General features: G+C 38.3%; 1 protein-coding gene and 2 pseudogenes across 3 annotated transcripts in view; 2 read left to right on the forward strand and 1 right to left on the reverse strand.

Moving 5' to 3' along the window:
• The window catches only part of UBR1 (ubiquitin protein ligase E3 component n-recognin 1), a 135,456-nt gene that overhangs the window by 69,218 nt on the left and 41,008 nt on the right, over nt 1-25,230 (reverse strand). For all 3 annotated transcript variants that reach the window (XM_081829490.1, XM_081829489.1, XM_081829491.1), the window contains 14 exons: nt 22,424-22,562; nt 20,787-20,849; nt 20,424-20,547; nt 19,998-20,105; nt 19,297-19,385; nt 16,965-17,063; nt 15,014-15,171; nt 12,725-12,824; nt 12,048-12,176; nt 8,339-8,519; nt 5,688-5,749; nt 5,297-5,407; nt 2,915-2,980; nt 2,556-2,657 (listed from right to left, as the gene is read on the reverse strand). In XM_081829490.1, coding sequence (XP_081685616.1) covers nt 2,556-2,657; nt 2,915-2,980; nt 5,297-5,407; nt 5,688-5,749; nt 8,339-8,519; nt 12,048-12,176; nt 12,725-12,824; nt 15,014-15,171; nt 16,965-17,063; nt 19,297-19,385; nt 19,998-20,105; nt 20,424-20,547; nt 20,787-20,849; nt 22,424-22,562 — 1,531 coding nt within the window. The remainder of the gene's footprint in view (nt 1-2,555; nt 2,658-2,914; nt 2,981-5,296; nt 5,408-5,687; nt 5,750-8,338; nt 8,520-12,047; nt 12,177-12,724; nt 12,825-15,013; nt 15,172-16,964; nt 17,064-19,296; nt 19,386-19,997; nt 20,106-20,423; nt 20,548-20,786; nt 20,850-22,423; nt 22,563-25,230) is intronic.
• LOC102743269 (cell division cycle protein 20 homolog pseudogene) lies at nt 3,117-4,602 on the forward strand (annotated as a pseudogene).
• Nucleotides 24,325-24,744, forward strand: LOC102742956 (prefoldin subunit 6 pseudogene; annotated as a pseudogene).

The raw sequence follows: 25,230 nt of genomic DNA on the forward strand, positions 1-25,230 counted from the left end.
CATTTCTAAATTCAGCAAAGTCACAGGATGTAAAATCAATGGCAGAAATCTGTTGCATTTCCACACACCAATAATGAAGCAGCAGAAAAAGAAATCAAGGAATCGATCCCATCTGCAACTGCACCACAAACAAGAAGATACCTAGGAATAAATCTAACTATAGAAGTAAAAGATGTGTACTCCAAAAACTATAGAATATTTATGAAAGAAACTGAAGAGGACATAAAGAAATGGAAAAGCATTCCATGCTTATGGATTAGAAGAACAAACACTGTTAAAATGTCTATACTACCCAAAGCAATCTACACATTTAACGCAACACCTATCGAATACCACAAGCATTTTTCACAGAGCTAGAACAAACAATCCTAAAATCTGTATGGAACTACAGAAGACCCTGAAGAGCCAAAGCAATTCTAAAAAGGAAAAACAAAACTGGAGGGGCACCTGAGTGGCTCAGTTGTTAAGCATCTGCCTTCGGCTCAGGTCATGATCCCAGGGTCCCGGGATCAAGGCCCGCATCGGGCTCCCTGCTCAGCGGGAAGCCTGCTTCTCCCTCTCACACTCCCCTTGCTTGTTTTCCCTCTCTTGCTGTCCCTCTCTCTGTCAAATAAATAAATAAATAAAATCTTTAAAAAAAAAAGAAAAGAAAAGAAAAACAAAACTGGAGGCATCACGATTCCGGATTGCAAGCTATATTACAAACCTGTAGTCATCAAGACAGTATGGGACTGGCACAAAAACAGACACATAGATCAATGGAACAGAATAGAGAACCCAGAAATGGACCCTCAACTCTACGGTCAACTAATCTTCAACAGAGCAGGAAAGAATATCCAATAGAAAAAAGTCTCTTCAACAAATAGTGTTAGGGCAACTGGACAGCATCATGCTGAAGAATGAAACTGGATCACTTTCGTACATCATACACAAAAATAAATTCAAAATGGATGAAAGACCTTAATATGAGACAGGAAATCATCAAAATCCTAGAGGGGAACACAGGCAGAAATCTCTTTGACCTCGGCCATAGTGACCAAAGGCAAGGGAAACAAAAGCAAAAATGAATGACTGGGACTTCATCAAGGTAAAAAGCTTCTGCACAGCGAAAGAAACAATCAACGAAACTAAAAGGCAGCTTTCGGAATGAGATATTTGCAAATGACATATCTGATAAAGGGTTAGTATCCAAAATCTATAAAGAACTTAATAAACTCGACACCCAAAAAACAAATCATCCAGTTAAGAAATGGACAGAAGACATGAATAGACACTTTTCCAAGAAGACAACCAGATGGCTAACAGATACATGAAAAGATGCTCAACATCACTCATCATCAGGGAAATACAAATCAAAACCATGATGAGATACCACCTCACACCTGTCAGAAACGCAAAAATTAACAACACAAGAAACAACGGGTGTTGGCAAGGATGTGGAGAAAGGGGAATCCTCTTGCGCTGTTGGTGGGAATGCAAACGGGTACAGCCACTCTGGAGAACAGTCTGGAGGTTCCTCAAAAAGTTAAAAATAGAAATACCCTATGATCCAGCAATTGCACTAACCCAAAGGATACAAAAATACAGATTTGAAGGGGTATATGCACCCCGATGTTTATAGCAGCATTATCAACAATAGCCAAACTATGGAGAGAGCCCAAATGTCCATCGACTGATGAATGGATAAAGAAGATGTGGTATATATATATACAATGGGATATTATTCAGTCATCAAAAAGAATGAAATCTTGCCATTTGCAACAATGTGGATGGAGCTAAAGTGTATTACGCTAAGAGAAATAAGTCAGTCAGAGAAAGACAAACACCGTGTGATCTCACTCACACGTGGAATTTAAGAAAGAAAACAGATGAGCATATGGGAAGGGGGAAAAGAAAAGGAGAGAGGGAAACAAGCCATAAGTGACTTTTTTTTTTAAGATTTTATTCATTTGACAGAGCAGGAGAAAGCACAAGGAGGGGGAGCGGTAGGCAGAAGGAGAGGGAGAAGCAGGCTCCCCTGCTGAGTAGGGAGTCCAATGCAGGGCTCGATCCCAGGGCCCTGGGATCATGACCTGAGCCAAAGGCCGATGCTTAACCAACTGAGCCACCCAGGCACCCCGCCATAATTGACTCTTAACACCAAAGAACAAATGAAGGGTTGACGGAGGGAGGTGGGTGGGGGATGCGCTAGATGGGTGATGGGTATTAAAGAGGGCACTTGTGATGAGCACTGGGTGTTGTATATAAGTGATGAATCAGTGAATTCTACTCCAGAAACCAATATTGCACTATATGTTAACTAACAACATTAAAAAAAAAAAAGTGATCATTTCTAGGAGGCAGACTGTTTCATGTGATTTTTCTTATTATTAATCTATATATTCTAAATTTTTATAAAGAGTATATGTGTACATATGTAGATATATATACATGTTGTATGTATATGTGTGATTTTTGGAAATATACCTAAAGATAAAAAATCCTAAATATGATTAAAATTGTTAACAAAAATATTTCCTTTGGAATTAATTCACGTGTCTGTTTCTGTTGCTTACCTGGTCTTTTGTGGATATAGTCTTATTAAAAGCATCAGCAAGTTCATACCTCTGAAGTACCAGTAACAAGAACTTATTGGGATCCATTAAAGATGCACCAATCTGTGAAAGAAATGCAGCATCACAGTTCTACATGTATTAAATGAAGAAACATTTGTCTCTAGTAGGACTGTCAGAAATAGTATAAAGTCTGCAGAAGATAATGTAGTAGTCCCTTCCGTTTTTATGATGCCATATTCCGTTTTAACAATGAGACAATTTTAAATAAAGTTAAAAATAATTATAGTATCTTTTCTCATTACAAGGGATCTAAGAAGGAAAGTTAAGACATAAATATCCAAAGTAATTTCAATAGGTACCTGAAGCATAATGATATCTTTATCATACATTTCTTCTCTGCACTTAACATCTTGGTAATAAAATACCTATAAAATAAAAGGTAGAATAGAAGCTACAAGAATTATTTTATTTTAAACAGAATTCTCAACAAAAACTATTTCTAAAACTTTCTCAAAACTAAAAATTCCAAGAACTCCTTAGTGGGAAAAAAATTGTAAATCTATGAATTATTTTAAGGGATTTGTGAGATTTTGAAGGAAATATGCATGAAAATACTTGAGTTTAAAATGCTCTATATTATTGCTCAACAATGAAATAATTTATTTCCTCTAAGTTAAAAATGCCCACTTCAGAGTCGGTCTGGGATTGGAACCTGCTGGGGGCTGAAGGACTCGGTGGGCACCCACTTCAAGGACCCCTCCCTCTGCAGACGCTCCGCACAGTTCGTGTTCGAGAGTGACCTGCACTCGCTGCTACAACTGGACGCACCTATCCCCAATGCACCCCCCCACCCCCCGCACGCTGGCAGCGCAGAGCTAAGGAAGCCGCGGGGCCGGCTCCCTCACCCATGCGGGCAGCGCCGGCAGGACCCCAGGCCGAACTCCCGGCAAATCCAGCTCCAAGGCTCAGACCAGTCCCAGCAAACCTGGCAGTGACTGCTATATCCCCCATCGCAGTGCTTCCCAGATGGAGGTGGCCAGTTTCCTCCTGAGCAAGGAAAACCAGCCTAAAGATAGCCAGATGCCCACCAAGAAGGAACATCAGCAAGCCTGGGTTTTGAACCTGAATGGTTTTGATGTGGAGGAAGCCAAGATCCTTCGGCTCAGTGGAAAACCACAAAATGCCCCAGAGGGTTACCAGAACAGACTGAAAGTGCTTTACAGCCAGAAGGCCATGCCTGGCTCCAGCCAGAAGACCTGCGGTTACATTCCTTCCCTGCCAGACCGAATCGTGGACGCCCCTGAAATCCGGAATGACTGAACCTTGTGGACTGGAGCTCTGGCAATGTACTGGCTGTGGCGTTGGACAACAGTGTGTACTTGTGGAGTGCTAGCTCTGGTGACATCTTGCAGCTGCTGCAAATGGAGCAGGCTGGGGACTATATATCCTCTGTGGCCTGGATCAAAGAGGGCAACTACGTGGCAGTGCGGAGGTGCAGCTGTGGGATGTGCAGCAGCAGAAGTGGCTTCGAAACATGAACCAGTCATTCTGCCTGTGTGAGCTCCCTGTGTTGGAATAGCTATATCGTGTCCAGTGGCTCACGTTCTGGCCGCATCCACCACCATGATGTTTGGGTGGCAGAACACCACACTGAGTGGCCACAGCCAGGAGGTGTGTGGGCTGCGCTGCACCAGCGACCGACACATTCGAATCTGGAATGTCTGCTCTGGGGCCTGTCCGAGTGCTGTGGATGCTCAATCCCAGGTGTGCTCCATCCTCTGGTCTCCCCACTACAAGGAGCTCATCTCAGGCCATGGCTTTGCCCAGAACCAGTTGGTTATTTGGAAGTACCCAACCATGGCCAATGTGGCTGAGCTTAAAGGTCACACTGCCCGGGTCCTAAGTCTGACCATGAGCCTTGGACTCAGCAGCAGCAGATGAGACCCTGCAGCTATGGCACTGCTTTGAGTTGGACCCTGCACGGTGGCGGGAGCAGGAGAAGGCCAGTGCAGGCAAGAGCAGCCTCACCCACCAAGGCATCTTTTAAGGACCAACTCATCACCTCAGTTGTTGGTTTTTTTTTCTAATAAAGTCATATCTCCCTCTCTTAAAAAAAAAAAAAAGCCCATTTCAATAAAAGTAAACCAATTTCTACAATCCTAAAGCCATTTATCTCCCAAGTTGTAGCTTTACAAGTCCAGTTTCCCACCTTTTAGGAAAAGCATTCCTCTTTATTTGCTTTAGAATGGAAGGAAAAATTGTTCAGGTAGCCTTCAATTAAGAATGGTGGGGGGGCGCCTGGGTGGCTCAGCCAGTTAAGCATCTGCCTTCACCTCAGGTCATGATCCCAGAGTCCTGGGATCAAGTCCCACATTGGGCTCCCTGCTCAGGGGGGAGGCTGCCTCTCCCTCTCCCCTGGCTCCTCCTCCCTACTCATGCTTTCTCTCTGTGCCAAATAAATAAATAAAATCTTAAAAAAAAAAAGACTACAGGTCCCCAAGTAAGGAAATCTTCAGAAAAGACCTATATTAATGGACAGGTTTCTGCTGGCTTTCACTTAATCTATCCACTCAATAGAATAAAACAACAAATGTCTAATGGTTACTAGAACTTTCATTTCTGAGTTTATATAAGAGAACAGAAAGTAAATAGTCAGCAAAATCCAGGGACACAAGGTAAAACTAAAGAAAAAATGATCAGAAATAGAACACACTCATAAATGTGAACAGGCCTTGCCATACCTGGCTAATGAGAGAGAGCCCATTTCTTCGCCACATCTCAGCAACAACCTGGGCAACCAATACCAGACAACGCAAAGGATATTCCACTAGTACCTCTACTTGAAAGTCCTCCTGAAACAAATGAGCAATTTTGTTATTTTTCAGACGGCTTGGATGTGTCTCAAAGTTATGGCACTAAACAGTCCTCAGTTTTCTCATCTGTAAAATGGATGGACCTGAATGAGATAATTCCAAGTTCTTGTGATTCAGATTTCAATGTTCTTACATATAGACATAAAAGTACTGAATGGAAATTATTCAGGTAGGTTTCAAAATTTTTCTTCCCTCTCAACAACCAAGAAGTATTTAGAAATAGGATATAAGTAAATCAACACTTAACAGAGTCACTTACAAAAGGCACAAATTCATGCAGTCTTGAAACAGCTCCCAGCCTGCTTAAACGCACATGAAGACCTAACAGTTATAAAAAAGAGAGAGAAAAATGAAAAAGGAATAAACCCAGTTAATCTGTCTCATTAACTCCTCAAGTTTAGGAACTTGTGAGATGTTAATATACATTTATTGAGTTTAGAAATGCAAACTTTTGATTTCTAATTTTGAAACACAGTAGTATTAATACATTTAAGATCCTACATTGTGCAAGTTGTGTTTATACATTATGTAAAAATAATATGTTGCCTCTCAAGATATCCTTATCCTGCTCTTAAATAAGCATCAAAAGAATTGAAAACTAATTTAAGTATTTCTTCTTATAAAAAGAGAAGTGACATACAAATCACATCAATTACACCATGTGCAAAAATTAAATTAATCAAAAAGCTAATCATAGGAGCTAAAACCATAAAACTCTTAGAAGAAAACATAAGGAAAAGGCTTCAAGACATTAGATTTAGCAATAATTTCAAAGGCACTATCAACAGAGTAGAAAGGCAACCCACAGAATGGGAGAAAATATTTGCACATCATATATCTGATATCCAGTTAATATTGAGAATATACAGAAAACTGCAACAACAAAAAAATCTGATTAAAAAAACATACAAAGGACTTGAATAAACATTTCTCCAAAGAAGATATAAACACAGCCAACAAGCACAGGAAAAGATGCTCAATAATCACTAATCATTGGGGAAATGCACATCAAAACCATAATGGGCTACCACTTCACTCATTAGGATGGCTATTAAAAAAACAGAAAATAAGAAGTGTTGGTGAGGATGTGGAGAAAATGGAATCCTTGTGCACTGCTAGTGGGAATGTAAAATGGTGCAGTTGCTATGAGAAAGAGTATGGAGTTTCCTCAAAAAATTAAAAAGTAGAATTACCTTATGGGCCAGTAATTCCACTTAGGATACATACCCCAAAGAATTGAAAACAAGGGCTCAGAGAGATACTTGTACACTCATATTCACAGCAACATTATTCACAACAGCCAAAAGGTGGAAGCAACCCAAGCATCCATTTGTGGATGAATGCATATGCAAAAGGTGGTATATACATACTATGGAATATTATTCAGCCTCAAAAAAGAAGGAAATTCTGATACATGCTATAACATGGATAAACTAAGGACACTGTAGTAAGTGAAATAAGCCAGTTATAAAGGATACGTGTATGATTTCAATTACGTGAGGTACCTAGAGTAGTCAAGTCATAGAAATGGAAAGTAGAATGGTGACTGCCAGGTACTGCAGGGAGTGGGGATTGAGGTGTTATGTTGAATAGGTACAGAATTTCAGTAGGGGAAGATGAAAAATTCTGAAGATGGATGGTAGTGATGACTGCACAACAATGTGAATATACTTAATGCCATTGAACTATACATTTAAATATGGTAAAATTATAAATTTTGTGTTATATGCATATTTTACCACAATTAAAAATATAAATGTAGGGCATCTGGCTGGCTCAGTCAGTACAGCATGTGACTCTTTTTTTTTTTTTTTTAAGATTTTATTTATTTTAGAGAGAGAGAGAGAGCAAGTGTGTGAGACCAGGGGGCGGGGGAGGGAGAGGCAGACAGGGAGGGAGATAGAGGGGCAGAGAATGTCAAGCAGACTCCCTGCTGAGACCGGAGCCCTGCTTGATCCCATGATCCTGAGATTATGACCTGAGCTGAAATCAAGAGTCAGACACTTAACTGACTGAACCACACAGGCTCCCTGAGTATGCAACTCTTGATCTCAGGATAGTGAGCCTCAAGCCCCATGTTGGGAGTAGAGCTTCCTTACTTCCCAACTAACTAAATTAGAAAGCTGCTATCAATATTGTTTAAAAATAAATAAGTAAATAAATGCACTTATATAAAGTTGCTTTAAAAAAACCTGACAGGGCCAATTTACACGGAAATGCAAATCAAAGAACGATTAAAGAAAATCTATGATTTCTTTCTTTTAGTGGTGAAAGGAACAAGGACACATACAACACACTGGCGTAATCAGGCAGAGAAGAATGTTAAAAACCAGTAACAATGTATGTTAACTATACTGCAATTAAAAAAAAGCAAAAAAACCCAAATGAGAATTTAAATAAAAATTTGAAACAGGGCGCCTAGGTGGCTCAGTTGGTTAAGCGACTGCCTTCGGCTCAGGTCGTGATCCCGGGGTCCTGGGATAGAGTCCCACATCAGGCTCCCCCTGCTCTGTGGGGAGCCTGCCTCTCCCTCTGCCTCTGCCTGCCACTCCCTCTGCTTGTGCTCTCTCTCTCTGTCAAATAAATAAATAAAATCTTAAAAAAAAAAAAATTGAAACAGAAACAAACCAGCAACAAGATTTTGCTATATTTAAGTCTGAGTGGCCGATGAGTTACCAAGTTAGTCCTTAAGTGTGTATTATAAGGATCCATTAGTTGATCCAGATTAAAAAAAGGCCCAGATACACAAGCATTCTTAAATAGATGTTCTTTGAAGGACAGTGACAGCTCTTAACTGCAGTATCTGATCTGAGTATGTCTGTACATACTGAGCACAGAAAATAGAAATAATTCCACTACCCTGAATATCTAAAAAACAAAGCTAATAGAAACATGCAAAAAACCACTCACCAGCAAGAGTCCTAGAGAGTGGCAGATGTATGCTTACAAGATCTTCAGATACTCTGTAGGACTTAGTTTCCAGAGTATGACCACACAATTGTACTACTGTCTTGCTACTAGATATAAAACTTGTACTGCACCTCATCACAGCTTTGTGACATTCCTTATAAGCCACGAGTAAGAGCTCTTCCTAAAAGAAAAAGAAAAATGCAAATACATTAAGTTATCTACTTTACCACACCATTCAATAAATATTTAGTCAATATAAGCACAAAATTATTTTATGTATAGCAGGGATACCTGCAGAGGATCTGCAAACTAGGTGGAAATATCAGACAGACAAACACACATGCACTATCAAAGTAAAACATTTTAAGTACCATGTAAATGGTACAGCAACTAGCCATATCACATATTTTTTGGCAACCCTCATCTTATGGAAGGCATGCATAATTATTCAAGATGAGGTCAAAGTATGCGTTGCTCATCTGGACATTTACCAAACTTTCTGAAGTCATCTACATTTGCTGTTGTCACTCTAGCTTCTGAAACTTCTTTAGGGTCTGCTTTCTGCCCTTACCAATTGATCGGAACTGCTTTTTGAAAAAAAATTCAAAGGATCTATGTAGTAACCAAATTCAGAGGGTCTTTTCCAAATCCCCATCTTCCTTAAAATGTGTGTGGCATTGTATTCTGTTGAGTACCTTAATCTCTTTTTTTTTTTTTTAAGATTTTATTTATTGGGGCGCCTGAGTGGCTCAGTCGTTAAGCGTCTGCCTTCGGCTCAGGTCGTGGTCCCAGGGTCCTGGGATCGGGCCCTGCATCGGGCTCCCTGCTCTGCGGGAAGCCTGCTTCTCCTTCTCCCACTCTCCCTGCTTGTGTTCCCTCTCTCGCTGTGTCTCTCTCTGTCAAATAAATAAAATCTTTAAAAAAAAAAAAGATTTTATTTATTAATTTGAGAGAGAGAGCAAGAGCGGGGTAGGGGCACAGGCAGAGGGAGAAGCAGACTCCCTGCCAAGCAGGGAGCCCAACACGGGGCTCAATCCCAGGACCCTGGGATCACGACCTGAGTCGAAGGCAGACACTTAACCGACTAAGCCACCCAGGCACCCCTGATGAGTAAGTACCTTAATCTTTTTGAAACTTTCTTTCCCTCTGGTTTTTACAAACCTACTTATTCTGATACTTCTGTTACTGATTAAAGATTTCAATCAGTGATTCCTTTTTTTTTCCCCCCAATTCCTTCTGCCTACTAAATGAGACATTCCCAATATTCTCTTCTTACAGGGCTTTAATTTCTACCACCTCAATTAAAACTGCAGAGATGACTCTCCTAAGCTATATCATTTCTGTTTATGTGCTAGACATTCTTGCTTAGGTCTTACACTTATATTTCAAATTCAGAATATATTAAATTGGTTTGTCATCATTTCTGCTTCATTGTGTACTTCCCTTCTCAACTTCCCTTGTTCTGTTAATGACACTATGATTCATACATTCATCCACACAGAAAATCTCAGAGCCACTGCATTCTGTGTGTTAGATGTTAACAGATTTTTCAGGGGAAAAAAGTTCTGTGTTCACGTAAGACTGAGAAATGCTAGGTTGAACAAGATCAAGTAAGATTTTTTTTAAATGCCACTGAACTTTTCAAACCCTTTAATTAATCACTGTGCTGATTTCTAAGTGGAATATTCCCAAAATTTATTTGATCATAGAATTCCTATTTTGGGATAAAAATAGTGTGAGAAACACTATCTTGAAAAGTCAGTTTTGACTCTTCTCTTCCTGGCATACTACCCCGATTTGAGTTTTCCTTATCCTAAATTTATTTTATAATCCTTACTTCCTCTGGGTTCTTTCTCTTTTTCCCTGACTGCCCCCACCCTAGTTAAGATCCTGTCACCTTAGATTTAGACTTCATGGTAATCTTTCTGTTGGTTCCCTTGTCTCCTAACATTACCCTCTCCAATCTGTCATCTTCAGTGACACCCATTAATTCTTCCTGAAGCAGTGTGTTGACATTGTTACACTTTAGACACAGTGTATTCACATACTGATGCCAAGGCATATTTCCAGCTTAATTGCTCATTAATTTCATCCATAAATCCTTTGATTTATCTAGTTTTTATTCTTCCACACTGCCTGAACAGGAGTTGGACTTCCCCTTATTTCTCTGTTTACTCTGTATCTCTGCTTATGATGCCACTTTCCCCATACTTAAATTCTGCATATTCTTTTACACCCACTCAAAAATGCTTTCACAAATGTGTTTTCCCAGTGGTTTGTAATTCTTTTTCCTCCCTCTTAGAGTAATTTGTTTGGACAATATTTCCTGTCCTTATTGTTCTACAAAGCTACAGTGCTAGATTAAATTGTCATGTCTGTATGACTGCTCTGAACCTGTGACCAACTGCTCATGGTGAAGCAGAAGAAAGGAGGAGAAAAGAAAGTTCACAGAAGTAGCAGAGACAATGAAGGGGCTTTTATTCTTATTGATTTTAAGGATAGGGGAGTCCTATGGGTGTACAGGCAGATGAATGAAAGACTGGGAAATCGTAGAGGAGACAGATGAGGAAGCCAACTCCAGGAAGAAGTAGCTCAGGACCAAGAGCCTAGGTAGAGACCTTAGTTTTAGAAAGAAAGAGATGAAAAGAAAGGGACCAATTGTGAAGACACAAACTTAATGAATAGACTATGTCATGTGAGAGGTACAGAGAAACTAGAGAAAATGAAAGAATTTGATGCAGATAATGTCAGTTTTCTCAAAACAGAAATAAATGAGGTCACCCTTCCCAAAAGGGAATCTAGGGTAGGACTGTGTGTTTCAAGAGGGTTATGTTCTAAAATTATTGCATAAGGAAATATATTAGTTCTATATTTTGAAATTAATTTTCTTAATGGTTTAACATGCATAACAGAGCTCTTGATTGAATAAATATCCACCCTTCTTTATTATTGAAATACTTTAAAGTCTATGTGATCCTAATTTTCATATTAATATTCATGTCCAAGGAAATAAGTGCTTATGTAAATAGTGTTTTGTTGTATTGTTTAAACCCCACAATTCCCAGAGGTAAATGAAACTACTATGGAGCACATTTTTTTAATTAAGTATAAAAACTGGATTTTCTGGGGCGCTTGGGTGGCTCAGTCGGTTAAGCATCTGACTTTTTTTTTTAAAGATTTTATTTATTTATTTGACAGAGAGAGACACAGTGAGAGAGGGAACACAAGCAGGGCAAGTGGGAGAGGGAGAAGCAGGCTTCTCGCCGAGCAGGGAGCCCGATGCGGAACTCGATCCCAGGACCCTGGGACCATGACCTGAGTCGAAGGCAGACATTTAACAACTGACCACCCAGGCACCCAAGCATCCGACTCTTGATTTCGGCTCAGGTCATGATCTCAGGGTCCTGAGATCCAGCCCTCCGTTGGGCTCCATGCTCAGAGGGAAGTCTGCTTGAGATTCTTTCTCCTTCTCCCTCTGCCCCTCCCCCTGCTCATGCTCTTTCCCCCTCTCTCTAAATAAATAGAATCTTTAAAAACAAACAAAAAACAAACACTGGATTTTCCTTCTAAATTTAATAAGACAAATTCAAATACACAACTACTTAAATAATAAAATTTTACATCAAGCAAGTTGCTACATAAAACTCTACTACTAATAACCACTAGAGCACTTAAAAAGGCACTGATCCTACTAACAAATTTTACTTACGTCACAAGCGCACCACTCTTGGAACATGAGTAAAATATTCTTTAATTGCATCTGTATAGCAATGGCAGCCTCCCAGTCAGGATCCACTTCTATGTGTTGCCCAACCTGTCTTCTGATTTCTTCCATTCCCTATAAGAAAAGAGTGATTACTATATATGTATATAGTAGGCCCTCTTTCTTTGCTCCTCTACTGTCAAAATATAAAATTGTTAGGATTCATATTCATATATGCATAGCTTTTTTAACATGGCTATTATACAAGGTCAGAATGCATGGTTCAAATCCCAGCTGTCACTCTCTAGCTGCATGTGACCCTGGTCAAATTATTTCTAGACTTCAATTCCCTTATATGGAAAATGAAAATAATAATAGTAACAGCCTCATAAGATTGCTATGATGCTCAGCAGAGATAATGCATGTAAAGTGGTTACTACCATATCACATAATAAGCATTCAATAAACATTCAAGAGTAATAACAGCAGTTAACTAAAGTAACAGAATTATACCTATTAAAGATCTATTAAAGCAGGATCAGTGAGGCAGTGTTTAAATTTTATTACTACTTTACTAGATATAGTCTTCCTCAAATAACAAACAGAATTTGCTTAAAACAAAGACTGGGGCTAAATTTTTAAAAATAAATTTATTTTACTGATGTACAGAAGGACTATCATACCTGCATACAGGTAAGAATCTTCAAAAAAGACCGAAAACCTTCAAGGAACTGCATTCTTAATCTTTCTGTCCATGCTGTGGGCTTGCTGATTAGGATATACCTATCATTTCAAAAGACAAAGAAATATTTCACTTTCCCATTCTGAGATAATTTTAAAGTTCTCAAAGCTACAGACAATGTTGATTCATCAACATTATGGATTCTAATTTCTTAAAATAATTAGACGCTCTGGGCAGAGCTAGGATTATACCAGCAAAATGTGAAGGCTCTATGAGAGGTGGCTGTCAAAGTTAAGCCTGACTTCTCTACTCAGAAGTTGTTCTGCTTAATGATCCTTGGAAGCAACCTAGCCTATCACAGATGGACAACCACAGTACAGATTTTCTAGTTGCTCAAAATATGTGAATTTCCCCTTTTCCTTGTCATTAGAGATTTCTCTGTTTAGGTAAGGATGTAGGAGAGAAGTTGTAATAACAATCAAAAGACTGGGAAAACTTTAAAGTTAACATCTAAACCAGCAACCGTAAAATTTTAACATACGGTAAAGTATCTAGGGATGTGCTAACTCTAAATTATTCATTGTAGAGAATAACTATATTCAGAAATACATAAAATAAAATAAAATGTGATAAAACAATGAGGTGATTATGCACCACTTCCCTGGATAAAAAAATAACTCAGCTACAAGAATATTTCACAGTAATGAGGCCCATGGTAAAAAGATTTTTCCTGTACATTAGACCAAGGAATAATAAATACACCGATTTAACTTTGTTAAGTTTAAGTACAGCCATTTGGCATTTTTGTGCATTTTGTGCTTTTTCGTTTTTGCATACATGTAATTTATGCATAATTTGTGAAGCACGCTGGCTAAATAGTGATTCACTACTGAATTCATCTACCATCTCTGTACTGAAATTGTGGTAATGTAATAATTTGCTGAACTTTAGAGAAAGATTTATAATCATATTTAAAAACTGAGAAATTTGAAAAGGTCTGGAAACTTTCTCCTTAGTATCAAGGATCCAATGCATAATTTCAGAAATCTGTCAAATGTACTTTTTTTTAAATATTTATTTATTTGAGAGAGAAAGAGAGAGAGAAGGTCGGCATGTGGGGAGGGGCAGAGGGAAAGGGAAAGAAGCAGGTTCCCCGCTGAGCCTCCAGTGCAGGGCTCTATCTCACGAACCTAAGATCATGACCTGAGCCAAAATCAACAGCTGGTCACTTAACTAAGCACCCAGGTGCCCCTGTCAAATGTATTTTTAAGCAAACCAAACTATTTCTAGGTTAGTTTGGAAGCCTGTTTCCACCTCTCTATGCCCTAACCGGTCACTAAAAGAGGTAGACAAAATTAGAATGATTTTTTTCCCCCTGGGGACTAGAAATAATTAATCCTATACACCTTGAAGCTCTTTACTTTAAATGGTAAACTAAATGAAATGTATTTTGTTTTAATATATTCTTTTTTTTTCCCAAGATTTTAATTATTTATTTTGACAGAGAAAGTGACATCAAGAGAGGGAACACAAGCAGGGGGAGTGGGAGAGGGAGAAGCAGGCTTCCCGCTGAGCAGGGAGCCGGATTGGGGGCCCAATCCCAGGACCCCGGGATCATGACCTGAGCCGAAGGCAGATGATTAACGACTCAGCCCCCCAGGTGCCCATTTAAAAGAATTTTTTGAAGCTTGTGGTTTATTGAATACTTGATATATCACAACCCTTATAATATTCACCAATTCTAAAATAAATGGAAACTTACTTCTTTTTAAGTCCAACAATCCCAAAAGTGATCTATCATGTGATTCCAACTTTAGTTTAAAAGGAAATTCCATCCTCTTCAGCAAAAAAACTTAAGAAACCCCTGTTGAGCATTAATAATTTGGTTGTATGTATGAAAAAGGGAGTTAAAAAGAAACTCAGATCAACAGGATTATCTGAAACTATGTACAAATAGACTATGTAAAAGAAACAGAACCAAAGTGCATGAGTGAGAGTGAGTGGAAGGCATGGCAGTTATGATGGAGATTCATTTAGTGACCCCAAGAGACCCAAAGTTTCTGTAACAGGCCCCTCCTCAATACCTTCTTTGTTAGCCTGGCTGTAACTCTCTAAGAAGCCTTCACTTAAAACATTTATTGACATGAGACAGTTAACAGTTCTTTGTACTTGCCATCATTATAAGGAGAATTCTAAATAACCAAAAGGATCGGAAGTTTATTTATAAAATGGAATATATAAGCACACTGTAATTAACAGGTACCCTTACCATTTCACTTGAACAACTTACTTTAAATCACATATTACTGCATATACTCTTCCCAATTTGTCCTGGCTATAACCCTGGAAGTTGAATTTATTGTTCCTGTCCAAGTATTCAGGCAAAACTTCTAGCAGGGTTTCAGTAATGACAGAGATAACATTCTGTTCTTCAATAAGATGTCGAGCCTGCAGAATATTTCAAGAATATTCTTTATTATTAACTCATGATAGTATGGACTTAATTTATTCATTCATTTGGTTGGTCAGTGAGTCATTTTAAATAAATGTTTCAAATGAATGCATCAAACACAGTCCTTAGTCTCACAGAACAGTAAATTCAGAGAAGTTATTTTCTGAAAGTAAAAATTCCCTACTCCTCAGTAACACCTGTCTGGACACTCCAAGCCCATCACATAGGTTACCTACATAAATGTTCACCATCGATAATCACACAATGAGCAAAGTAGAACACAGATACACTTCATGACTTCTATCATATTACTATCTATTCTATCATATTACTATCTGTTACTATCTCCCTGTCACTCCTAATCCACTGTCTCTTCTCCATCCTTTTCTCTGGCCTTTGAAATGGGAAAGTAAAAATATTTAACCAAACTATCCAGAAGAAACATGAAAAGTAGCAGTATTAAAAAAAAAAAAAGCAGAATTCTCCACTCTCCTCCCAAGCCTATATAGTACCATATCAGCACCTATTTCATGCAAATGCTTGAGAGTAGTCTCTCCTCCTGCTTTGTTTTATCTTAATCTATACCCCTGCCCCCAAACAATAACTAAAGAATAAAAGAATAGCAAAAAAAGTAGTTTGGGTATTGAAAAGACAGGGCTCTCAAGTTAGTCTAGAATTTGAGAAACTAGTTCTGGACTTCACCTTCAGGGATCAGGACTATTGGACAATGGTCATGCCATGACTACCACTCCAAAGCTATCTTGTCCTTGGGTCCCACTAAAGTATACTTCACATGCAGATACCACTGAATTATTATTCAGTTTTCCAAATGAAATTAGCGCAATATAGTACTGACATTGTTTTAATTTGATTCAATACTAGGCAAAGTTCTTTTTTTTTTTTACTTTTTTTTTATTATGTTATGTTAATCACCATACGTTACATCATTAGTTTTTGATGTAGTGTTCCATGATTCACTGTTTGCGTATAACACCCAGTGTTCCATGCAGAACATGCCCTCTGTAATACCTATCACCAGGCTAACCCATCCTCCCACCCCCCTCCCTCAACAACCCTCAGTTTGTTTCTCAGAGTCCATAGTCTCTCATGGTTTGTCTCCCCCTCCGATTACCCCCCCTTCATTTTTCCCTTCCTGCTATCTTCTTTTTTTTTTTAACATATAATGTATTATTTGTTTCAGAGGTACAGGTCTGTGACTCAACAGTCTTACACAATTCACAGCACTCACCATAGCACATACCCTCCCCAATGTCTATCACCCAGCCACCCCCCACCACTCCAGCAACCCTCAGTTTGTTTCCTGAGATTAAGAATTCCTCCTATCAGTGAGTCATATGATACACGTCTTTCTCTGTTTGACTTATTTCGCTCAGCATGATACCCTCCAGTTCCAACCACGTCATTGCAAAAGGCAAGATTTCATTCCTTTTGATGGCTGCACAATATTCCTTTGTGTGTGTGTGTGTGTGTGTGTGTGTGTGTGTGTGTGTATACCACATCTTCTTTATCTTTTTACTGCATATACTCTTTCCATTTTGGCTATTGTGGACATTGCAGCTATAAACATCAGGGTGCATGTACCTCTTTTGGATCCCTACATTTGTATCTTTGGGGTAAATACCCAGTAGTGCAATTGCTGGGTCGTATGGTAGCTCTATTTTCAACTTTTTGAGGAACCTTCATACTGTTTTCCAGAGTGGCTGCAAAGTTCTTAAAAAGCAAAACAGGTTTTACTTGCAAAGGTTGCAAAGAAATGATCAATACATACCAGAGTAGGAACAGTAAACATCTGAACTGAGAGTGCAGTTACTGAGATACTTCTGTCATGATCATCACTGATATATTCTTTTTGCAGCTGTTTATAATACTGAAAAATATAGTAAATGGAAAATCAATTATAAATTACTGAAAACTTTTAAAATCCCAATTTTAATAGCTGCTGATTTATTTCTATGTATATGATTAAAAGTATTATAATTCCTATTTCTTAAGATGTATTTTTTAAGTAATCTCTACACCCAACGTGGGGCTTGAACTTACAACCACCCCAAGATCAAGAGTTGCCTGCTCTACTGACAGCCAGCCAGGTGCCCCTATAATTCCTATTTCTAAAGGGAAGACGGGGTGCTTGGGTGGCTCGGTTGGGCGGCTGCCTTCAGCTCAGGTCATGACCCCAGGGTTCTGGGATCGAGCCCCACATCAGGCTCCTTGCTCAGCGGGGAGCCTGGTTCTCCCCTGCCTGCCATTCTCCCTGCTTGTGCTCTCTGTCTGTTTCTGTCTCGTGCTCTCTGTCAAATAAATAAAATCTTAAAAAAAAAATAAAGGGAAGATAATATAGTGAACAAAAATATATCAGAGAATAACAAACGAAAGACCAAATATGAACTCAGCTACCCAATCTAGCAGAGTTGTAAGTGAAAACTATAAAAAGACAAAAAACAAAACACACACACACACACACACACACGTAAGAGTCATAGAGGACTGTGGTGGTTCCGTATATCCTTTCTCTAAACAGAATCTGGGACAATCTTTAGCAGATTCTACTGCAGTGGTATACGGCAGAGGCAATATTCTAAGTATTTAAAAACTGATAGGACCCAGAAAACCAACCAATCAGATTCAAACCAACCTTAAACAGAATGGATGCTGGCTGCAAATAACTTCTTAACTATACTGATGCATACCAGCCAAAAATCAACCCTGATATAGTGGGAAACAAAAATAATAATACATCCACTCATGTACAAGCAGAGTGTTAGATCCTTGACCTACATATTTAATTTTATCCACTAGAATTCCTACAAAGAAGTAACCATGGTATAAAATAATCTCATTTAAGTAGAGAGAACTGCTTTTGTAGAAGAAAAAAAATTCATTTCAGATCAGAGATATGGTCCAATATTCTAACAGTTTTAGAAAAATAGAGTTAATAGCTTGAGTTGTTACCATCTTTCAAGAAACTAAATGTGTTACTTTTAACACTCTACTTGTAAAATCCAGCAAGTGCAGGTATCTTGTCCCACAGTATCATTTGCCTTCAACAGTCATTATTTCATTCTCTTTTTCTAATCCTATCCTGGATCCTACCTCTGACCTGTTCTAATTTTTACAGAACTGCCTACAACTCAAAATTAGAGGAAACAAGTATTTATTGATACCTTTTTCTTTTAATGTTACTTTATTTTTATATATATGTAACATATATACACACACACATATATTTATTTATTTATTTATTTATTTTTAAAGTAGGCACCACGCCCAACTTGGGGCTTAAACTCATAACCATAAGATTAAGAGGCACATGCTCTACTGACTGAGCCAGCCAGGCGCCCCTTGGATACCTTTGTACAAGGAAAAGTAAAAGATTCAAAAAGTACCTGTCATGTATTTACCTAACTTGAGAGACACACCCCTCTCTCCACAAAATATATATATAAAACAATGTAAGGGACAGACAATAGATCAGTAAAACAATATTAAAAAACTGTGAAGTTTTATCTTTATGTTTTAGCCTCAGTTAAGTAAAACTCTTGCTCGTTTCATTCCTGCCTCCCTTTAGCATGCATATCTGTTCCTTTCCCATGCTATGCCTTTCAACTAGTCACTTCTACTCTTATAATTTTACTTGTTATAAAACAGACAAATGATAAAGATGAATGCATGTGTAATGTGATAACTTCCTATTGCTCTGTCCAGGCAAAAAACAGGTCATTTTCCACCTACCTCCTCTCCAAGACTACTGCTTCCATACTCCCAAATGTGAAAATGAATGGACTTTGAAAAAGAAATACATCACAAACTGAGGGTTCTAGAGGGGGGATGGGTTAGCCTGGTGATGGGTATTAAAGAGGGCACGTACTGAATGGAGCACTGGGTGTTACACGCAAACAATGAATCATGGAACACTACATCAAAAACTAATGATGTAATGTATGGTGATTAACATAACATAATAAAATTTTAAAAATGTAAAAAGAAAAGAAATACATCACAAAATTAAACTGATTCATAATTATCTGCTTTGTTTCTACAACTTCATTTCCAAAATGGTTTTCTTTTTCTATTATTGATATCTATTTATAAAGAGCAATTACCTTCACAAATTCCATAGCAAAGAATTTTTTGTATTCCATCTCCATAAAAAAACTGCTGAAGATCAATTCGTGAAGGATCTTACGGGCACCTAGAGATCATTTTTGGGGGAAGTGAAGAGTATCACCAAGGCAAAAAAAACATTCCGGCTATTAGAAGTGGCAGAATACTATAAAAATATTTCACATACTAACAGACCTCAAGAACTCAAATATGAGTAGCATTTATCACAATAATAGCTAGAATTTAAAATACATATATATAAGCCTTTTCCCTCTCTTTCTGCCCCTCCACTTTGCCTTACTTCACTCTACCTTGCCCAAGCTTTCTCCATTCCTTTTTATTCTATTTCACTCAAAATTACTCTTACTCTATGTCTTCCCTTTTCCATTTCCTTAAGCCTTTTTCTCACCTTTCACTGTATGTTCTGCATTTGGATTTTAAAAATGAAAATTAACATAGCTTTAATAATGGCACCAAATGAATATATACACATACTCTTTTTTACTGGCCCTGACTAAACGAAAAAACATTAAATAAAAGTATCCTTAAGTTTTAACACAGAAGACTACATATTGATTGGTTAACTTTTTCTTAACGTACAATATCTTATCAATCAAGAGCACTGATTTAATAAAAAAGATTATAGCTCCACTTTAAGGTCATGCTTCATGGCAAGCAGCATAAGCAAAGATCCACCTACCTTTATAAAGCTTTGCATCCCAAAGCATTAATCTGCTTATGAGACAGGGATTCTCAGAGCCACGTTCTTCTCTAAGGCATGCCTGGCAAAAGATCTGTCTAAAGTCACCTACAAACAAAAGAAGTCACATAACTTTTATTTTCATAATATTCCTCCCAAAAGTACGTTTCCTACAATAACATGTGAAAAAATTAACATTAATCTTCCCAGCTTAATATCAAGAATAATTCTGTCAACATCGAAGAATCAAAAGCTGATAAAATATTATTTATGGCATTTTGAGATACAAATCTGAAAATTAATCAAAATGTATAAACCAAAAATGAAAAAGAAATTTTGTTTTATACTCAATGACATTTTTAAATTCGTGGCTATTTCAAAAACCAGTATTTTATGAGAAATAAGAAAAATAGGCAATATGCTTACTTGAATAGCTCATAATTTTGTTCATCCAGGAGCCAAGACGCAAAGCAAATTTCTGATGAGCCATAACTTCAGAGTGTAATACTTCTACATGAAGTGGATGTTGAGAGACATTTTCTGAATGACTCTACAAATGAAAGGAATATTAAAAACAAAACACTAGTTTTAAAATTCGTTTTAACTAAGTAATCTATTCAAGAAAAAATCTTATATAACACTTACAGTTTCAAATCTCTGGGTCTAAATGGCCCAATCCTACCTTTACTTAGGATACCAAACCACTTCAACAATGTGATTATTCTACTTCGGCTCTTGTAATGTGAATTCCTCTTACAATTCTCTTTTGTCCGTAATTCAGAAAATTACCTTTATATCTTCCTTTGCTTCTTGGCAAGCAGCAAAAGCACCTGCTTTGACAGCCCGACGACCCTAATTATAAACAAACATGAGAATTAAGTAGTAGAATGACAATCCCAATCAAGTAATATGTAGCCCAAAGGCCTAATGAGCTCTTAATTATTAATCATTTATCAACTGCCTAAAAGTAGTAAGATGGGCAATACCTGGACGATAAACATAAATGTTTAACATCTTTATGAAACTTCAGAACTTTTGATACCGCTAGCAGAGAATATACTTTAGGATGCTGGATTTCCTGCCTGGCAAGAATGTTAGTTCTTCACTTGCTATAGTGTACTCTATTTCTATCCAATAATAATAATTTAGGTTTTTACTAAAATCCTGCTATCTGTTTTAAATACTTTTCATGAGGTGCCTGGGTGGATCAGTCGGTTAAGCGTCTACCTTCAGCTCAGGTCATGATCCCAGGGTCCTGGGATTGAGCCCTGTGTCAGGCTCCCTGTCTCCCTCTCCCACTCCCCCTGCTTGTGCTCTCTCACTTTCTCTCTCTCTCTGTCAAATAAATAAATAAAATCTTTAAAAAATAAATACTTTCCATGAATGAATTTACAAGTTCCTCAACATGTGTTCCACAACACATCCACTAGTGGATGCCAGGTGTGACCAGGATATTGATTCCTCAAGCCCTAGCACCACTACACTAATTACTAATGCCATGCTGCTTCTTCTACTATATTACACTCCTCTCAAGGACAAGGATTAAGTTAATATTCCCTCTATATACCTGAGGAACACATTTTGCTTTGGATAGATATTTTTTTTTTTAAAGATTTTATTTATTTATTTGAGAGAGAGAGTGAGAGAGAGAAAGAGCACAAGAGGGGGGAGCGGGAGAGGGAGAAGCAGACTCCCTGCTGAGCAGGTAGCCCGATGCGGGACTCGATCCCGGGACTCCAGGATCATGACCTGAGCCGAAGGCAGTCGCTTAACCAACTGAGCCACCCAGGCGCCCTGGATAGATATTTTTTAAAAAGCCGAACCACAGCATCAGTATTATGCTAAAAATAGTTGTAATAGATAATGTTAAAAATGTCAAAATTAATGCATTTATTCATATGCTCAATAATTACAGAATGCTATTTTATTATTATTTTTTGAAGATTTTATTTATTTATTTGACAGAGAGAGACACAGCAAGAGAGGGATCACAAGCAGGGGGAGTGGGAGAGGGAGAAGGAGGCTCCGCGCAAAGCAGGGAGCCCGATGTGGGGCTCGATCCCAGGATCTGACCCGAGCTGAAGGCAGACGCTTAACGACTGAGCCACCTAGGTGCCCCTAGAATGCTATTTTAATAAATAATTATAGAAACAAACTAAAGCAGACATTCTTAACTACTTTTTGCCAAATATATTCAGTAACTTTCTAATTATTTAGAATAAAAGAAGAAAGCTAATAGTTTATCTACAATTACGATACACAGAAAAATCAAGTTTTAACCAATTTACCTAGGATATAAGGAATAAAAGAAGAGTATGATTGTTCCTAACACAATACAAAAGAGCACTTGTCAAGGACTCAGTCAACACCTGACTCCCAGGAAGCTGATATGGGGGAGCGTAAGAATTCAAATGAAGCTCACAAACCTCTTTGTCTATGGCAGTGGTATGCAACTGGGCCTCTGCGAGCTCACAGTCAAGAGCTCTTTGTAGACTGTATATGACATGGTCATATGAATGGTGTTCATCATTGAAAAGGACACAATAGTATCTTTCATTTTTCTCCCTGTTAAAAAATAAAAGATACATATTCAGATACTGAAACAAATAAAGGAAAATGTGAAAAATAGACTAAAATAATATATAACATATAACCACCGTGTAGTTTCTTATGTATGAGAAAGTAGCACAGCAATACTGATAAAGGAAGTTATTTTAAGTGTTACAGTGCCATGAAATTTTAAAAACCCTGATACCATTTCATTTTTTTATTACCTCCAGATGTAAATTATTACTTTCAGTTTAGTGGCAATATGTTTTTAATACTACTCTTACTGCGGCAAAGGGAGACAGCCCTAGGCTCAGGACCTTCAGATAGGCAATGATAAATGGTAAGATTTTATTAACACTTAATTTTTATTGAGTTTGTTTTTGCTTTTACTTTCTACTTACTTGAAGTGATACTGGTTTTATAGAACATTTAAGTTTAACAAAAAAAAAGGTGTACAGATTGAAAGTGCTAGCACTACCATGTGATTGAGGGACCTCAGGCTGCTTAAGCTTTTAAGCTTGCTGAGATGACAGTGCCTCTTCCATCTTTAAAAAGAGTATAATATCTACATCCAAGAGTGGTGTGAGGATCTCATAAAAAATGTGAAAGCACTTGTCATGGGCTACACAAATGTCAGATGTTATTATCAGTTTTAAATAGTTTACAGTATGCTTTTATAATATACTCAATCCAACTCATAACTCTAAGAGGCAGATTTTCTCAGGCCTGTTAGAGCTCAGGAAACCTCCGTCGGTAGAGCATCTGGCTCTTGATCTTGGGGTCAAGAGTTCAAGCTCCATGTTGAGTGTAGAGCTTACTTTAAAAAAACAACAAAAAAAACCAAAAAAACTTCTCCATGGTCACAATGCCAAAAAGCAGTTAGAAGGCCTCAAACTCAGATCTATGAATCTGAAGTCTGGTGCTGCTATACATACACTCAAACTCAAGCAACTCTCCCTTTTCATGCTGGCAGATTGCTATATCATGTTTACCAACAAAAAGTTTCTTTTTCTTTTTTTAAAGATTTATTTATTTATTTATTTATTTGAGAGAGAGGGAGAGGGAGAAGCAGACTCCCTGCTGAGCAGGGCACCTCACGTGGGGGTTGGATCCCAGGACCCTGGGATCATGACCTGAGTTGAAAATAGATGCTTAAGCGACTGAGCCACACAGGCACCCCAACAACACAAAGTTTCTTAAAGAGTTTAATTGACATTATCACATATCTGAAATTAAAGCCTTTTTGGATGCAATCTCTGATGACCTTTATTTCCCCAAGCAGTTTATGGCCCACAAAGAGTCAAAACAATACATTTAATGTCTTTATAAACTAAAATTCTTAATTCTCTCTCCTCCTAAAACAAAAAAAATCCGTAAAAGGAACAACAGTATTTGAATTTGTGACGCAATTTTGTGAAATTCCTAATATCACATGGATAAAAAATTCCCACAAGGCCCAAACTGTATCTTCATATCAGATCTGGAATTCTCTTGTACCTTTGTAAGTTAAGAGCAAATCTGTCACTGAAAGACTTATGGCTGTTAAAAATTGCTGGGTTTTAGTTTTAAAATGTTAAATCCCTACAACTAGTAGGGAAATAATCCTAGGTATCAAAGCACATGGTAAAGGGCTATCTTCTTATTACCATCACAAACCTCTTGGGGAATCTGGATGTTGGTCTAGGACAGGATCAAACTGGGCAATTTACTTCTCTTCTGGGATGAGTAGCTATTAGGTCCTTATAAATCATTTAGAATAAGACCCCCAGCCCAAATAATGAAAGAAAGGCCTTTATCCCCGCCATGGGCTGAGCTAATCCAGAAGAAGCTACAGGGAAAGGGGGAGAAATATCAGCAGCTACAGAAGGACTTGAGTAAATCCATGTCAGGGTGGCAAAGCTTGAGGCACAACTAACAGAAAGTAATACTGTGAAGGAGGAGCTGGCCCTGCTAGATGCGTCCAACATGGTCTTTAAATTTCTGCGTCCTGTGCTGGTCAAACAGGAGCTGGGAGAGGCTCAGGCCACAGTGGGGAAGAGGCTGGACTGTATCACAGCTGAAATTAAGCGATATGAATCCCCGCTCCAGGACCTCGAACGGCAGTCAGACCAACAGAGGGAGACCCTGGCTCAGCTGCAGCAGGAGTTCCAGCGGGCCCAGGCAGCCAAGGCAGGGGCTTCTGGGAAGGCCTGACCCCATGGTGGGGGAAGGGGAGGGGAGGGAATGAAGCAGCTCTAGGGTCTATACTGTAGCTAATAAAATGTGAAAACACCTTGTGTTTTCTGACCAAAAAAAAAGACCCCCAAAATGCTCTTTCTTAAAAGTCAGCAGCTCCTGTTTAGGGTCTTCTTTTGGCTTACCTTCTGTTAGTGCCTGTGCAGAGCATCTCATATAAATGGACATTTTGGAAGTATTCCCAAAAGAGAATTCTCTACATAACTGTCATAATGCTGATAAATTATAATCTTTGCTAAAACTTCTCCCTTTTTTTTTTTTTAAAGATTTTATTTATTTATTTATTAGAGAACGAGCGAGAGAGAAACAGCATGAGAGGGGGGAGGGTCAGAGGGAGAAGCAGGCTCCCCGCCGAGCCGGGAGCCAGATGCGGGACTCGATCCCAGGACTCCGGGATCATGACCTGAGCCGAAGGCAGTCGCTCAACCGACTGAGCCACTCAGGCGCC

This window comes from Leptonychotes weddellii, chromosome 9 (genome assembly GCF_054177405.1).
Source record: "Leptonychotes weddellii isolate Sample4059 chromosome 9, ASM5417740v2, whole genome shotgun sequence".
Classification (NCBI taxonomy): Eukaryota; Metazoa; Chordata; class Mammalia; order Carnivora; family Phocidae; genus Leptonychotes; species Leptonychotes weddellii.